At 39.0% G+C, this 17,620-nt stretch overlaps 1 protein-coding gene across 9 annotated transcripts in view; it reads right to left on the bottom strand.

Annotated features, from left to right (window-relative positions):
- The window catches only part of HERC1 (HECT and RLD domain containing E3 ubiquitin protein ligase family member 1), a 99,051-nt gene that overhangs the window by 32,932 nt on the left and 48,499 nt on the right, over window positions 1–17,620 (bottom strand). For 8 of the 9 annotated variants that reach the window (XM_063169520.1, XM_063169529.1, XM_063169526.1 and 5 more), the window contains exons 20-37: window positions 16,925–17,039; window positions 16,707–16,827; window positions 15,216–15,387; window positions 14,266–14,572; window positions 13,077–13,197; window positions 12,767–12,818; window positions 7,156–7,427; window positions 6,604–6,819; window positions 6,396–6,516; window positions 5,617–5,854; window positions 4,542–4,735; window positions 3,455–3,610; window positions 3,116–3,222; window positions 2,783–2,893; window positions 2,525–2,701; window positions 1,657–1,896; window positions 1,379–1,462; window positions 392–912 (exon numbers count right to left, since the gene is read on the bottom strand). In XM_063169520.1, coding sequence (XP_063025590.1) covers window positions 392–912; window positions 1,379–1,462; window positions 1,657–1,896; window positions 2,525–2,701; window positions 2,783–2,893; window positions 3,116–3,222; window positions 3,455–3,610; window positions 4,542–4,735; window positions 5,617–5,854; window positions 6,396–6,516; window positions 6,604–6,819; window positions 7,156–7,427; window positions 12,767–12,818; window positions 13,077–13,197; window positions 14,266–14,572; window positions 15,216–15,387; window positions 16,707–16,827; window positions 16,925–17,039 — 3,325 coding nt within the window. The remainder of the gene's footprint in view (window positions 1–391; window positions 913–1,378; window positions 1,463–1,656; window positions 1,897–2,524; window positions 2,702–2,782; window positions 2,894–3,115; window positions 3,223–3,454; window positions 3,611–4,541; window positions 4,736–5,616; window positions 5,855–6,395; window positions 6,517–6,603; window positions 6,820–7,155; window positions 7,428–12,766; window positions 12,819–13,076; window positions 13,198–14,265; window positions 14,573–15,215; window positions 15,388–16,706; window positions 16,828–16,924; window positions 17,040–17,620) is intronic. The other variant, XM_063169524.1, reaches the window with a different exon arrangement.

The following is a 17,620-nucleotide window of genomic DNA, read 5'->3' as shown; positions in this document are numbered from 1 at the left end:
TTTCTTCAAAAGACTTCTTCAGCTATAGGCAGGAGTTCAACAAACTAAGTTAATCAAATCTTTTCCACACAAAAACACAGGTAATTCTTGTGAAAGCACCAAGAAGCTCAGAGAAGCTTCATTTCAGCTTCCTTCCAGGTGCTTTCCCTTTCAAGGCTTGTCTGGAAGATGGGTAGGAAAAGGAGCATCTCCTTCCAGCCTTGAACACTTGAAGGCAGGTGGGAGAATGAGTGAACACTACCTCAAGGCAGCACTAATTTCAATATCACTGAAGTCTACACTTGAAGTAATTGATCAGCATGACTCTAATATAAAGGATAGGTTTCTTCTGAGGATTTCCAACCACAAACCACTACCACTAGAGAGCAGAAAATGTAGGAAATGGGCATACCTGATTGTAATCTCTGCTTCATCCCACTGGACCTTGGCAGAGGTACTGCCCTCCTTCACCACTCCCAGCAGGGTGGCATGACGGCCCGTTTGCTTGTGCACACATCGACCTCCAACTCTGAGCCCAGCATCCACTCCTCCAATCACTGCCAGGACAGGCCACACCTCCACACAGAGCATCTTCAGCTGCAGCTCTGACAGCTCTGCCAGGCCATGGCGGCTGTGCTTGCTTTTCTCCTCCTCTTTGTTTTCTTTCTCCTCTCTCACCTCGTTCTCTTCTCGGCTTTGAACAGAGCGACTTTTCTTCAGTTTCTGACCTGCTTCCTTAAGACATGTTTTGATTTTGTTCAGTCTTTCCATCATTTTTTTATTGATGCAGTGTGTCCAGCGGTCTGTGCGATGCAGGATTCGAATCAGCTGGATTGTGGCTTCTGCCAGCACTGCAGCAACAGGACTGCAGATGGGATCACCAGGCAGCAAATCTCTTGGTGTCCCACGCATCTGCATATCACAGATCTTCACCTGTTTAAAGAAAACAGTTTGCAAATTATCTTCTCAACATACCTCAATAAGCTCTTCTTATAAATACTGGAGTGGCCTGGAATAGAAATAATTACTAGCACTGTCTTTTTCCCTCAGAATCCCTAGGAAATCCACCTTAACAGTGAGTAAAACTTCCATCCTTCAGACTCAAGGATGCTGAGTATTTCATGGTTTCTCACACAAGACTATCTAGAAATCCTAATACTACACTCTCCTTGGTTTCTGGGGAATAGAATATTTTGTGTAGAACACGAAGCCTTTAAATCTATTCTAAATACTAAAATACATTTTAAATTTACAATAGATTACAATAACTGAAACACTCTGTGTTAGCAACACTGTTTTGGTCAGTAATGGAAAGCAGAACCACACAGGCTGCTCTGATGAATACTGACTCTATACCAGTCTAAACCAGTAAACCTCCACAGATGAACATTTCAGTTACCTTCTCTCCTGGGTTACTGCTATAGAACATAACACAAGGGTATAACTCAGCTGCATCCACATCTTCAAAAGCTAGTTTTGGCTCCTAGGGAAGAAGCAAAAGAAAAACCCCTCAATCTTACAACACCCTAACAAGCAAAAATATGAAACTTAAGAAAGTTATGTTTGTATTATAAATCTTCTAAGTACTGAAACTGCCAAATGTTTTAACTCTCATGCTTGTTCATGCCACATGACCTTTGCAAGAAAACCCACCAAAAAAGTAATTATGTTAAATACCTCTCCATTTTTACCAAAGGAAATAGTTCTTGCTTCCATATCTAACACACATGTAATGAAATCTCCTTGGGTAAAACTTGACAGAGTCAAAGTCTGCTCTCCATTGTGGTACAGGTTGCCACTGTAGGCTCTGTAGAGCCACATGTCTGAGGTAGTGCGATGGTTGAAGTCATGCACGGGCCAGCGAGACACTCCCACACAAGTGCCTTCATTGCCTCTGTTCTCCTTCACGATGTAGAACTAACAAACACAGGGAAAAACATCAGGAATATACACTTTAACACAACAAAGCAATGAAAATCTTCCTTACACATATGTATGCCTACTTTTAATTGTTTTTTCATAGAAGCTTTTAATGAGAAAAACACTAAGTTTATATGCTAAAACCATTTAAAAATCCCTCCAAATGATGTATTTAACACTGTTCTCGTCAGTCAGGCTGATGTGTGTTTTTTGCAGGAAAACAACATGCTTTGTGAAATGTTTTTCTACAAAAAAATTCTAAATCTACATAATTCAATAGGTAATGAAGCATGCAAAACTCCACATGCATGCTGACTATGGACCTTAGAGGCAACTACCATTACCTCTAGTAACACATAACACATGTTCACAGTCTCCAATCTGCATGCTGAAATACTCAAATCCCACCACTCAAAAGCAGACACAAACTCTTCCCTTGGCACTGAAAAATCACAGAATGACTTAGGTTGGAGAACATCCTTATGATTACAGAGTCCAACCATAAATGTAACAACTCAAGAATCGTGTCAGAAGTGAAAAACACAGGCAGTTGCTGTTAATAAAACATAGCACATTTCCACAAAAATGAGAGAGAAGGCAAGAAATACACATTTATGCAACCTACCTTCCACTGGTAACACCCAGAAGTAACTCCAGTGGAAGCTAAGCCATATCCTTTGCCTCCACTTCCATGAGTTAGAATCTGCCCATTCTCCACTATGCAGCACTGAGCTTTCTCAGGGTCAAAGGACACTTCCTGGATGGGAAGATTCTCATCTTCATCCTCAGATTCTCCTTGCTTCTACGAGAAATAGAACAAAATATCTGTGGTAAATGTAATTCAGCTGCATTCAGTCACAAGACAAAGTACAAGCACTGTTACCTGGAGCTTTATTTCTTGTTCTTTCTCCTTTATTTGAATTGCATGTTTGGCCTGGGCTATTGGACTCTCCCACATGCAGTCAGACAGAAGTGAGAACAACCGCTCAACAACCTGGGGCATTGGGATACAATTCAGATCATTTTAATGCCAACATGAGGACAACAGCAACATTATACTGTTTTACTTTGCTTTGTAGGTATAAACATCAAAATATTTAGTGTTCTTAGATTAACAAGTAACTACACTGAGCCTTGCTTGACTTGGATTTTGAAACATTCAGCAGTTTAAGAGATTTTTGAGGAAATGTGAAAGTTTATAACAAAATATAAAGACCTGAGCCATCTGATCATCTTCAACACCAGATTCACATGCAGGTAGTACAGCTTCTAGTACATGAAGTGCAAGCAGTCTAGTCCTCAAATTGCCAACCAAGGGAACTCCTGGAGATGGAACAACATGTCAATAATCTTAAAATTACTTCACCTTCAGGCCTGCCCCTGGTTCCACGCCCCCAGTGCCCCAGAGTGCAACCCCTGTACACCTACACTGCAGTTGGTTTGAATTGCTCACTAGCAACTCACTATGTAATACATGTTCTAACAGGGCTTAGTTTTTGGAACTGCACTACAGAAATGCAAAGTAACCATGGAGCACATTCTGACATGATCATACCTGAGCAACACTTCTGGGAAGCAATGTTAAGAAGGACTTCTGTCCACTTTGGAGATGCCATCTTGGACTGAATTGCTTTTGAAGACACAACTCTACGCAGGAAAACAAGAAAGTCTCCCAGGTGCAATTCTGCTGCATGTTGCTTTCGGAGGGCAGCTAGGAAGTTAAAGCAAAAGTTTTCATTTACAGCCTTAATATTCCAACTTGAGTGGCAGTCCTGGTTACCAGGAACAACCTGTTCTGCAGGTAGAAGCACAATGATCAGTTATTACAGGGTGGCTGGCTGTTAACCTTAGCTGGCTGGTGCCCACCAAGCTGTGCTCTCAACTCCTGCTCTTCAGCAAGAGAAAATAACATTAAACTTTTGTGGGCCAAGGTAAGGGAGGGAGATCTCTGTGGGAAGACCTCATATTCTAATTCCCGATTAATTATCTTACTAATTCATCAGACATTGCATTATTTTAAAGTGAAGACAGTTAAAAGCACAAACAAAAACATTATATATACACTTAAAAGTAAGCTACAATTAAAAATTCTTCAAAAGCAATTTCCACCAAAATTCAAAATGCTCATTAAGGGATTGTAAGCTACGTGAAGATACCAGTATTTCAGAAAATACTGACATCTTTTGTTGTGGATTTTCCCATATGACACAGTAGTGTTACCTTCTTGCCATCCACCTGGACTGCAAAACTGCATAATACAAAGCAAATACAATAGTTTCCTGAATAAAGCTGTATTTATTTATTTAGATAATTAAATTCCTATTACCACATTTATGACAAACACTACGACCACCAACTCATTTTTTAAGGAAAACTATATTCTCTTCCTAATTCCAAGTGCAATGAAGTAATTCTTCTTCCCAGCCTGCTTCTATCCTTGCAGTTTTGTGCACCAATTCTGTGTATATCTCAACTGAGCACAAAATCCTTTGATGACTATAATCTAATTTACAGAATTAAAAATGACCCAACAAAAACCAGTACACAATATAGAGTGGATGAGCACCTCAGCATTCACTGCTTTCTTCTATTATGTTTCCTGGTATTTTAGAATTGTTACAGAAATTATGTAAGATAATTACCTCTGAAGTCTCTCTTCTCATTATCCCCATTTGAATCTGCCTTTTTTGATTCCACTTCACCTTCCTCGCCTTCCCCTTCTCCAAAGGAAGCCATCAGCATCACACCAGCTTGTGACAGCAAGTTCTTCAGCTGGCTGCACAATAAATCCAGCAAGGACTGTACCACCTTTGGGCTCAGTTTATCTGCATAGGTTCTGTACACACACAAAAAGAAAATTAGGAGTACTTGAGAGCTGATCTAAGGAACAGTAATTGCAGAAGGTTACTTTTCCCCATCCTCCATTACAGGCATAAATTTTTTTTATTATTTCAACCCTATTTTTAATACAAATGAAAACAGTCCTAATCTTTGGAGTCAAAGGATAAGTTTTCAATACTTTCTAGGGTAAAGAGGAACAACTCTATTAATTAAACATAATTCCACTGCAATTTCTATACACAAGGGGCTGTTTGGGGGATTTTTCTGGTGTAGGATTATTGGGCTTTTTTACATAACAGATTTGGCAGGTAGATGCAACGTGTTGTACAAAGACTGAAAGAAAAATGCATATACTGAACATCAAACAATACTCTCACTTCAACTAGAAAACACCTTCTCCACTTGTGTTTTCTTTACTGAGCAAGAATTAATATTTAAGTATTGCTAGGACTTTGCATGCTGTCCCATGGTCTAGCACTACTCCTCAGAAAATTCTTTCATATTCTGGCAAGAAGCACTAAGTCCTGCTCCGAGAAACTCTCACATTACCAGTACTGCTTTTACACAGCAACAGGAAGTCTTATCACATCAACTGAACACACCTCCACACAAAGCTGAAGTAGCAAAGTGGGGGTTACTAGAATACAGTGTTTACAGATCACCAAGTTGTGACTATTCAAGTTCAAACACTCCAAGTGAAAAATATTTGTTAGCCTTACATGTATCTTTCCTATGAATAATGTGACTACTCTTCCCCCCACCCCCTTCACTTATATATTTCTGAGCAACATTTACTGTTCTAATGAAAGCTCACACATTTTTCAAGGGTGCTGATAAGCTCAGCAATGATGTTTCCCAAAAGCAAGGGACACTCACCCTGTGGTGATAGCCAAGATCTGCAGCAGTCTCGTGCTGGCTACTTTCAAAGCTGTGCTGAGCTGAGAAATCCCAGTTTTGGGCAGCAGCTGCAGGGGCTGCCCTAACATGGTGTCTGTGCCACACAGCTGGGACAGCACATTTAACAGCCCCGTGGAAATGGCCAAGGAGACATCAACAGGCTGATAGTGCACGCTGAGAGCAAAGACTGTCACCAACAGAAGACGCTGCTGTGCTTCTAAGATTAAAATAAAGTTGTTTTTAATCAATAAGATGTTCGGAGTAAGAATACTAAGACAGAAGATCAGCAAATTATTTTTAAAATATAATTTAATTAATTAAATTTTCAAAGAAAAGGTGAGTTTTGTCAGATGCTTTGAGGTAGTCTTCCTGATGAACCACTGCATTCTTCTTTAGCTCAGCGTAACTCTGTGTCAAAACTGTCCAAGAAAGAGCAGCACCCAGACCTAGTTTGTGATTAAATGTTCTGAGGCTAAAACTCAAACCAGAATCTTCTCTCTAAGATAAAGGTAACTGGGTGAAATACTTCATTTTGTACTTCTTTCACATTGTTTCTCTAAGTGACACACCAAAACGACCCAGGTAATAATAGCCACTGGGTTCTACCAACCAATGCAGGTTTCTCTTTAAGGAAAACAAGTCAGATAGGTATATCAGTGAATTCTGGTCACTAATATCAAAGTCTGCCTTGGAAAACATACAAGCTGTTCTACTGTACATTAGAGAACATCTGGTTTGCAAATCTGCTTTTCACTTACCTATGTGATGCTTATTAGCTTGCAGAGCTCTTTCTAAAGTAGCAGATAATTGCTGGTAAATTTTGTGCACAGCCACCTGGATTTCAATTTGAATACTCCTCTTGGCTGCTCTGATACCATCCTGGGCCAAACAAACAAATAACTATTATAAACTGAGACATTTTTATCATTGGGTTATTGAAACAGCAGAAACTGCTGAAGTACACACCTGGTAGTGATGCAATCTTACACTCTCTCCTTTGGCCCCTGCATGTCCTACAGTGCCCAGACCAAAGCAGCCAGCAAGAAACTGGAGTCTAACAGAAGTAAGCAGTGAAGAAGACTGAAATCCTGGTACTTGGCGGCTTCCCATTAATGGCACACAGCCTTTTTCCTCCATTCCTGACAGAAGCACCAAAATCTGATGAAGTGCTTCCAGACGAAGCTAAAAGTAAAGGCAGGCAAAAGACAATATTAACTAAGTAGCCAGTACCCTCAGAAATGGAAAGTGGATTATACTGAACCGTAAGCAAAGATAAATAAGGTCACTGTTTTCTCCTTCACAGATTTTTTTTAAAAGGGAACATTTTCAGTTTTGTTTGAACACTTTCAGTTTTGCTTTAGTTTGTTTACATAACGTTCCCAGTTCCAATTAAGATATTTAACAGAAAAGAAGGAAAAATTACTTTCATAGATAGAATGTGGACACTGTTTCAAAAAAAAATTCCTAGAATGAGCATAATGCATGAAGAATAAGGAGAGCTGTAAAACTGAGAATTACCTCAGCCCTCAACTGCTGCTGCTCCATTGCAATTACTGATGCTTGTGGACTGGTGGACATACTTTCCTCTGGCTCCTTAAATCCTGGGGAGTTTCCCACATCTCCACTTACAAAACTGACAGCGTTTTCAATCAAAGTATGAACTCCAAGGGATCTTGAGAGGTCAAAATCAGACTCAACAAATGAGTAGGAGGATGTGTATAACCAATCTCTGCTGTGCTTCAGTCGAACCCACGAGTCACTCAGAGATTCCATTTGGCTGTGTATTGCTCCTAAAGACACACACAAGGAAGTCTCATCAACTCCAATTCAGGTAACACATTTTGGCAGTAGGTAAAGACTGAGCTGCTGCTACTGACACAGGTGGAAAATGAATATTCATGTTATTTATACCATGCATTAAGCAACTTAGAGCAAAACACTTGATTTAAATTTACAGCAATTTCCCTAAAGAAAAGGCTGCATTTCTTTTAAATGTTCAGCACTATTGTAACAAGCTGCCATGTGAAAAAAAAAAAAAAAAAAAGAAAACAAAAAGAAGCCACTCAAACTGCTCAGCTTAAAGCTGGAACACTGAATAAAAAATGCTTTGCAGCTAAATGACATAACAGTAAAGAAAAGATTTTCTACCAACATAACTTATGCACACCCTGCTCAGAAGAACTTCCTATCTGTACAGAGAGACAGTGTCTGGAGATCTCTGTGGAAACCTAAACTGTGTTTACATTCACTTTGAAATTTTAGTTTGAATAATTTACATAATGTACAAAAAATGTTTAAATATTTATCTACCTTGTGTACAGTAAGTTATAATTTGGAGAATCACAACCTGCTCACAGTACTCATAGAAATCTATATTACTTCAGTTTTAAACATCTTTCTGCAGGGTATCAGCTTCAAACATTATTAAACATAGCCATTTTCAGAGAAAAGTCACACAAAGTCATAGGAATTCATCTGTCCAAAGCTTGCTTTCAACAGCAAACCTGAGTTCCAATGGTAAAAGCCAGATCCAAATTACAGGGCCTCCTTTAAATGCTGCCTCCCTACAGCAGCTGCTCACAGAACAAGCAAAGACAGACACAGCAGTTTTGAACTTGGGCTAGCTTTCCTAGCAACCTACATCACTTTTTTCCTGAAGTAAAGGCAAAATGCTGTTACTCTGCCAATGAGTCAGCACGTGCAGGTCACAGTTTGCACCTTCATGCAATTTACAAATTCAAAATACTGTGAAATTTTGCTTCTCTTTTGTTAACCAGGTTACCTTCACTTAGTTGCCAAAACTTTAATTGTCAGGGCTACAAATTATGAAAACCTCTTCACATCCCATTCTGTTTTCAGTAAATAGTGTTAATGTGCATTTCCATAGTATTCCTTACTAAGCAGACTGATAGGGCCTCGGGAAGAGCCATTACAGTACTTAGGTCATACAGACTCAAGTTTATTTTGGATAATGCAAAGATCATGTTCAAACACTTCTTTTCAAAGTGCATTCTAATTTCCTAATCTCTTCTTCTTTACATAACACAGTAAGACCACATGGTCTACAGAGAGCAACCTATTTTATCACCTTTACTGTGAAAAAAATTAAAGAAATTCTGTTACTCAATTTTACAATTGATACCTGGCAATAATATTTTTAAAAAAATCACCTTTACTCTAATTTTAACATCAATTGTTAGAATAGTTGCTTTAAAGCTTTTCTTTAAAATCTAAGTTACATGGGGAAGTGGCTGGTGAGAAACAGAAGACAGAACAGAACAAACAGGTGCTAAAATACTCGGTTTCATGTAGGAAGCAGTTCCCTGGCAAGTGCATGGTGAACAGAGCCCAGGTGAGGGGATAAATGAAGCCTCAGATTACTCACAGAAGCACAGCTAAACCATTTCCTAGTCCACAAAATATTGCCTACAGAGCAACAGCTCTTTCCAGAAGCCCCATAAGCCCTCCAGCCTTTGTACAGCAGGAGAGCTCAAAGCACCCCACAGTGACTTCAGCTTCCTCCCCTCCACCTGCCCACACTGCACTATGCCACAGCACAGAATCAAAGCATTTGTCAAGAAACAAAAGCCAATTCCAGTGGCTTAAATCATAAGCTAAAGGAAATCTTTAACAGGTTTACAGAACATCAGAAGAAAATTTAGTTTTGATAGGCAACAAACCTTATAAGAAGCCCAACCACATATTAATAAAACCCTAAACTATTTCATGTTTGAAGAAACTATGACATCTCAGCTAACTGTTTTAGTACAAAATGCAAGAATGTTTAAATATAAAACCAATGTAAAATATTTCTAATTTGGAGAAAAGTGCAATGATTATGAGTTACAGATTAAATGTAGAACAATAGAAGTTATAATTGAAAGGAGAGGGTTTAAACAAAAATATCAGACATCAAAGGAGAATACTCCAGAATTAAATATGTTTAACCATTAGGGCACAGAGTAAATTCTTCTCTCTTGAACATACTACTTATCAGCAGAATAATCAAATATGTGACTACATTGGAGCTCAGCTTGATACTGTGTAACATCAATCACACAGAATCGATTGCAGTCCAGCGCTTCCAGAAGGCTGCACAATCACATGAACAGAGCTGCACAGATGAATAAACCTGAAGCTTACAGTAAAACAACAACTTTACTTGTCCTTATAAGCCAGCTTGTAATAATGAGCTTTCTAAATGAATGTGGCACAGCTGCAATGCACACTTTATAGAACAAAGGAAGCTATGTAGGGAAGCTATAGAGACAAAAAATAAACATGCCATCAGTTACTTGCTTGAAGCTCTTCTTTTTTCTGGGGCTCAACTGGCCAAAAAGGAGTAAATACACTACACCATACAAGAAGCAGAAGACAAAAGCACACATTTGAAACAGAAGGTAACACACTCATAAAATCTCTGTCTCATATTATCCTGACTTAAACCATCAGTCTCATCTCAATTAATACATTATACCAAGCAGCAAGGCATGTGGAAAAAATATTTACTCTTGTTTGGCATGAATACAGCCTAGATACCAATCTTTCTAAATTCTTCACTTTTAAGGAAAAAAGACATAATCCCCTGTAGCACAGCTGTATGCACTCATGTGTATGTATGTTGGCTTGTAGGTTCAAGTCCCTTCCTTAAGCATTATTTGTCAATTTTCAAAGACAGAATTATTATTACAGGTACACTAAAATATTTCAATTCCATTTAGATTTCAGTGAAGTTGCTGCTTTTTTTGGAGTACCCCAGCTGTGTTAGTAAGGCACAGCAGTATACACAAGTACACTGAAATTCACTAAGTTGTACATGATAAAAAGCCAAGAGTGGAGGACTCTCACTGATCTGTAGTTGTTTGTGACTGCCCTGCTGGCTGTGCTTTCCTTACTGCTGTGCACATAACATGGTGTACAGCACCCCACAGGCACTGTACACAACATTTGGAGGCACACTCTCTGGATCTGCAAAACTGAAAAAAATTAATCTAAGCAACAGAAAAAACAAAGGGCTTAGATACAAGGGGAAAAGAGCAATGTGCTGCTCATTACCCCTTACTGCAACATTACTCAAAAAGACTTTTTCTGTATGTATGGAAGGAAAAGTTTACTAATAAAGAAACAACTGAATAACAGCAGGGAACAAGATACTCAAAGGATCCTCAGGCTGAAGCAGGAATAGCCAGTTCTCTTTCTGAATAGACAGAATAATTTAAGAAGGTAATTAGAATAAGGATTGGACTGAGTAGCTATGATGTTAATGAAGTTAAAAGAGAATGATTTTCCTTCCATACTCATCGAAAAGACCATAGGAACTCATAGTACTTTACTGGTCACAGCACACCACAAGAATAAAGATAAAACTGAAGGGGAGTCACCAAACATCCACAGCTGCCACTGCACTGTGCTGGCCACATGACAAGGGGTGTGCAATCCAAAAAAGCTGCAAGTTACACCCTCACCAAACACTGGGACATGCTTCAGTTCTAGGAGATAATTAGGATTAACAGAACAGATGTGTCACAAGAGACAAAAGACCATAAAAAGCACTGAGCTGAACAGCCCATCCATTTATCACACAAGTATTTGTAGATCTTTTCCTGACCTTGACAGAAGTACGAGGAATGTTTTCCTATAGATACATTCTCTGACTCTGGCATTGCTTATCAACCAAAACTGGCATATGTATCACCAGCACAAGCAGACAAGCTTGCATTACTGTGTGCTAACTCCCAAGGAAGTCTTCCAGTACCAAAACAGCAGCATGTGTACATGTTGTGACAGTGTTCAGTTTGCAAATGAGCTATCTGAGCGTCTTTTTAGGTTCTGGACAGATTCACTGTATTTACCCATTTCTTCTCAGTGTTCAGACCTGGTAGAGAATCTTCTTGCTGTAATAAAAGTTTTGATGAAGTCTACTCTTGCACCATTCCTCACTTCCTGAGGCTTGTGACAAAAGTAACACTGGCCTAAGCAACAGTCCAGGAACCATAATACATGAGACATATTGTACCTGAGACCTAATCCAAGATTATTTCCTAGGCTACTCTTAGGACACAGAGGATGTCAAGTACAGAGTTCTGTGTCAGAGCAACGGCAAAGTTAAAAATGCCAACTTCAAAGAATGTCCTGCAGATCAGGAGTTGACAGAGGCCTTCTGACAGATCTTCTAACCCTGAGAATGCCATGATACAACTGCTGTAACAGTAAAAGCAGCTCTAGTGCATTTCTTTATTTGCTCAACTGATTCAACTGATTATGCATGGACAAGGCATCACTTTCCACATTAAATACTGAAATCTAGTGAGTGTTGCCATTGATAACACCCTTTGCAATTCCACAAGACTTTCAAAGGCATGAAACCTCTGATATTCTGCTCAACAATTAAGCCTTTTAAACCAGAATTCTTACCTTACCCAACTGTATTGAGGCTTCTGTTACTGAGGAATATCATAACTCAACCTAATTCCTGTTTGCATAATCCCATGCTTTTTACAGATACAGCAGACCTGAGTCATGATTCTCAGGCAGATTCTGCATCATCCAGATGGCAGTGGGACTTTTTAGTCCCTCCACCATCTTCTATCAGGGAGCTCACTGACATTCCCCAGTATGAAGCAGTAACAAAGAGCACCAGGAAACGTGGCTGCTTGGTTCTGTAGATGTGCTGGTGTTCAAAGGATGCAAAGTAAAGCGGTGTCTTCTGAATAACAAGCTCTCCAGGTTCAAGCACATTCTATAGTAAAAGCTCGTTGTTAGCACAAGAATGGAACATTCCACATAAGCTTCTCTCACAATTTTTTATTCCTGAAGTCACATGAGTGAAAACAGAATGCAGATTTCTGACTCATTTAACAGAAAACCTCACTTGTTTTAAAAGAGCATTACAATTGCAGAAACCAGAATGAAGAGTAATAACCAAGGAAATACTATAACCAAGCCACAAAGCAACAGAAGTTCACACAACACAGAGTGGGTAACAATTATTTTAAATGCTATTTTTAAATGCTCAGTTTTAACACCTGCTATGTAACCATAAACTGTATGCAATTGCAAACATAGTTTAACTTAAGACACTCCTAACATTTATCAGGTTAGTATTCACTAGGTAAACAAGAGAACTTACCCCTCTTCCTATGAGATGCTGCCAAATCCAAATCAACATTTCGTCTTCCACTCTAAATTAAAAGAATAATAAAAGCCTCATTTCCTCAGGTGATCATATGTGGTGCATAATATTAGAGTATTTACATTTCATCCCTCACCATAAAAGTGAGACAGCTGACAGAGCTACAATTTTTTAAAATTATTTTTACCTTTTTTTTTAACAATAATGAATTAAGGTACCGAAACACAGCTAAACAAATGTTTCAGATGTACTTCCCATCCAAACATTCTATTGACAACCCCTAAATACATCATACTGGTTTACTTACCAGTGAATAACCTTCCTCATCTGATTCTGGCTGAGACAAATCAGATTCACTTCTTGACTTCATCAGTCTGTAGCTCGAGTTTGCATGGATTGAGCGACTTTCTGCTGTAAGACTTTCACTCCTGCTTCAGGTGCACGCACATTCGTGTGCACACACACAGAGAAAAAAAAATGCTGATATTACACAAAGGTAAGATAGCCAAATTTAGCAGCTGCCACAGTTTTATTTGGGAGGAGACTATCACAGAACATCACAAGACCACATTAAAGAGGAAAAGAGTGGTCTGATGACTTCAGTTGTATTTTAAAAGGGTATTAGTAATTCTGTTACTTCTTAACAGCCTTATTGGTCAAGTCAACCTCAAATGAGTGATTGCTCTAGAGCCTTCATAAGTATTACACAGAGTAACAGAAACACTCTGAGAGGACAAGAAACAGAGACAGAGTAAGTTGGGTGAAAAAGCACTGAACTTATTAAAAACCCACCCAAAAAATGCATCCTAAAGTTGATATGCTGGAGATGAAAGCCACTTTCACAATGACAGAGGCAGCCACCCGTGCTTTAGGGACTAGATTTCCAAAAAGAGGCAAAAAGAATAAAAGGGTACTGAATATATATAATTTTCCTCCTCAATATCTTAATATCTTTCCCACCAATATCTTAATTTAAAGTATCAAAAAAGGAGACCTAACAGCAAGTCTTATCCTTACCTATGATAGGAATATCTGTAAAAATCAATCATGAACACCACAGTTGTCATAATAGGCTTTGAATCTTTTGTTTTAAACATACACAGTTGTTTTTTTTTTTAACACTACTATCTAGGACATTGGTATGGTTCAAAAAACCACAAATATGGTAAAAAAAAAAAACCAAACACAAAAAATGAACAATTTTTCAAAGTACCTCATGCTGTCTGTACACTTGATAATCTGAACTACTTACCACTAAGCTCAACTTTGAAACTTAAATAGGGTACACACAGAATAAAACTCTTCAGGCTTAGTCAGCATGGACAAGAAAAACTGAGAAAAATCACTCTTTTCGACAGAAGCATAACACTGCTCTCAGCAGTAATTTTCTTCTAAATAAAACTGCAATAATGCTCAGAGGAAAACTGGGGTTGTATAATCAATTCTAAAAGGAGTAGAGAAGAGTTAACCATGGTGTAAGAGTCAGCACAGCCCACCTGGTCATGAGCCCGATGCCCTCTGGAGCAGCAGAGGGAGGCTGCTGGAGCTGCCCGTCCTCCCTTCGCTTCTGCAGCTCCTCGATGGCAGGGCTCACGCCCAGGATCAGCAAGGCACATCTGTGGATCACAGAGTTGCAGGCAGCAGTGTACACATCCTGCCCTTCTGTCAGATCAGTGCTGATCCTTCGTTCCTGCTGGGATTGAGCAGGTGGATCATCAGCTCTAGTCCCCGTGCCCGTGCTCATCCTATCTCGATCCCGGCTGCGAGCTACTTCACGGGCTGACAGGAAACATTGAAATATTTCTGTAATAGGCAACACAAAAACAAAGTCTTAACTTCTAAACAAAGCCACAGAGAATAAAATATTCATCTACATCTTGGGCCAAGAACTGCCCCACTATAAAGAAAAGCTAGTATTTTTCTAACAGTAAAAGAATACAATGCTAATACAGTGCCATTAAAGAAGTCATGCAAACAAGTTAAATGAAGCATTTATACAAGGTTAACTTTAAAATGAAGGACAATGCACTTTGACAGAACACCAAAACTTTCCGTATCTTACTGCAACCCAATTCATGTTTCAATAGCATCAAAGAGAAAGAGATTATTTCATGTCTGCCTTTTAGCAGATGCATATAAAATAATGCTTCTGTAAATCTGTATTGTAGACATCAGAATATCTCCAATTTGACACTGGAACAGTTTCAGGCTTTTATTAGCCTGAATTGCAGTGAACTCACTTAGTATTCACATTCCTTTGTATCTAAAAACTTACCTGCACTATAAAAAACACTACCATCATTGTATAAAAACAAACCTCTCAAAATGTTTATGCAGACAGATCTTTCATAATCTTTTAAATAATTTTTCAGTTTTACCTCAGAGTGAAGAAGACACTGTCCTTCCAAAAGACATGGCATTATTTACACACATAACCAGTACTTACTCCCAGCTGTCATAACTTCATGTTCTCTTTCCTCCTCTTCGTCTTCTTGTTCTGGGTGTCCTTCCTCCCTGTCACGTTCTGCCTGCTCCTCCATTTCTGCTTCTTCATCAATTGTACGAGTAAAAGAATGTTCTTGAGTATCAACATCAGCAGATTCTTGGTTATCTAGCATCTTGATTAAAAAAATTACACACATAAAGTGAAATTCTCACCAAAATGAAGGATGAATGTACAAAGACATGGGCATTGAATAAGAGGTTTCTTCCTACCAAGAAGTACTTGTGATACTGTGTGAACTATACAATGAAGACAGTTGTTTACATTCAAGGTTTTAAACAGTTAAGTTGGAAAATTTAATTTTCCTTTTGTAACCATGAGCAGAAAAATGTCTCCTTGTAATGCTTACTTACACTCTACAGTCAAACTTTTGACACTTCAGCACCAAGGAAGAAACCATAAGCCTGGGTATACTGTGTAAAAGAAAACCAGGTCCTTTTTCCCAATGGCATTAAATCTGAGCAACAAATCTACTGCATATATCAGATTTGCTGTAGTGCATCTGTAAGTCTGAGGATTTCTGGGAGTAACAGAACTTATTGCATGCACACCCAATGCTTTCAGAAGTGCTGAGCCTCTTGCAACTATGTCAAACCCCTACCCTGAGAAAGGAAGTGAGCAAGATACACACATCCCCATAATATTAACCAAAAGTAGGAGACACACCTACACTATTTTTAAGAGCACCACTAGTGCTTTACAGTATAGCTAAAAAGCCTCTTAATCCTGATGCTGCAAGAGAATTTTGTTCATTAAAAATATCTTGCTTGTAGATTGTAAACCACAATTAAAAATCCTATCAGAGAAACCTGCTTTAAGGACTACTTTGTACTGCGAAACAGGCCCCAGTTCTGTAATTCACTGAACACCTTCATCATTAATGCTGATCTGGCTAAATAAAGTTTTTCAGAAGTTGCCAGTTTCAGGCCCAGTGCTCTCACATCAGACATTCACATAGGGGTGACAAGGACAAGTTGCCCTAAAGTAATGCTAGGACTAAGAAGATAATGTGACCATGGAGGAAGGAAGAAGGGGTAGGCAAGGAAAGGGAAGAGAAAGGTTCAGAGGTCAGAGGCCCAGGTAATGCAGCTGGATTCAGGAATGGCAGCCAGACAAAGCTGTGGCCTGCCCAACACAGGTGAGTTATCTCCAGCTAAACTGTAGGGCTTCTGTGGCCCAGCATTCTAGAGATGGGAAGAGGGAAAACCAGGCTTGAGGCTGGGCTTGGGTCAAATGGTGCCAACCAATCATTGTCTTTAACTGAATTAATATCACATACTCCAGACCAATGGATTCCTAATTATACCCTGCCCATTTTCACTTGGAAACCCATGAAGGTTTTACAGCAGGATAGAAAAAAATACTGGCAATTATGTAGTATTTTCTAAATAGCCAGTAAAGCCAGAAGAACTGCAAAGAGATGCACAGCCTTACCCATCTGTCTCTGGAGGATGACCTGGTCTGAATAAGCTCCATGTTCTTGCAGGCAAGCAAGCGACTCCGAACTTTATATACACAGCGGTAAACTTCTGCCAAGGCCTTTCCAGGCTGGTACCTACAGAAAACCACAGCCAAGCCAGAAAAAAATCACACAAACTTCCTTTTAAAAAGTCAAGCTGAACTTTTTTTTATAGCAGCTTTGAGTTACTTGCCTGCTCTCACCACAAGCTTGACTAAGTAAACTCGTATGTTTCAGAAGAGCTGCAAGGACAAATCTGGACACAGTGTCTAGGAGGGATTCATTACTTAAAGTTGCAGTATCCCAATCTGAAAAAAGAAATGATTTATCAAAATTAGCTACCATTCCCAAAAAAACAGAAATACTTGTTTTTTTCAATATTGTATTCAATATCTTCAGCCATTTAATTTTTTTTTAAGAAACTGACTTTTTAATTTCAAAAAACTTTCCCCCACTTTCAAAAGAGCCAGTCTGAAAATAATATTGCTCCACTATGACATAACTGAACTGCCAGGCAAACCTTCACAAAGCACCACAATTCTCCATGGGTAAATAAAAAATTACTGTCTCCCATCTTTACAAATAAGTTCACAGTATATTTTTGTGTTAAATATTATCTATAAATCCTTGTGAGCAGCTGTAGAAATGACAAAATGTACCTGGCCATAGGAAAGTCTAGTCTAAAACATCTGCTCCTCAGCAGGTTTCATGACACTGCCTGTGACACACTACTAACATGAGCATACAACCTTCAGTCAGCTGAACTGAGCAGACCTCTATCAACTTCTAAGGAACCCAGTTCCACAGCCTGATTATACAGATCAGCCCATTTGACTCAGATTTTGCAAGCAGACAACCAGCACTGTTTTTACTGGAATTCCCACTTCTG

Source organism: Melospiza melodia, chromosome 15 (assembly GCF_035770615.1).
Source record: "Melospiza melodia melodia isolate bMelMel2 chromosome 15, bMelMel2.pri, whole genome shotgun sequence".
Classification (NCBI taxonomy): Eukaryota; Metazoa; Chordata; class Aves; order Passeriformes; family Passerellidae; genus Melospiza; species Melospiza melodia.
This window is presented reverse-complemented; position numbering and strand designations above follow the sequence as displayed.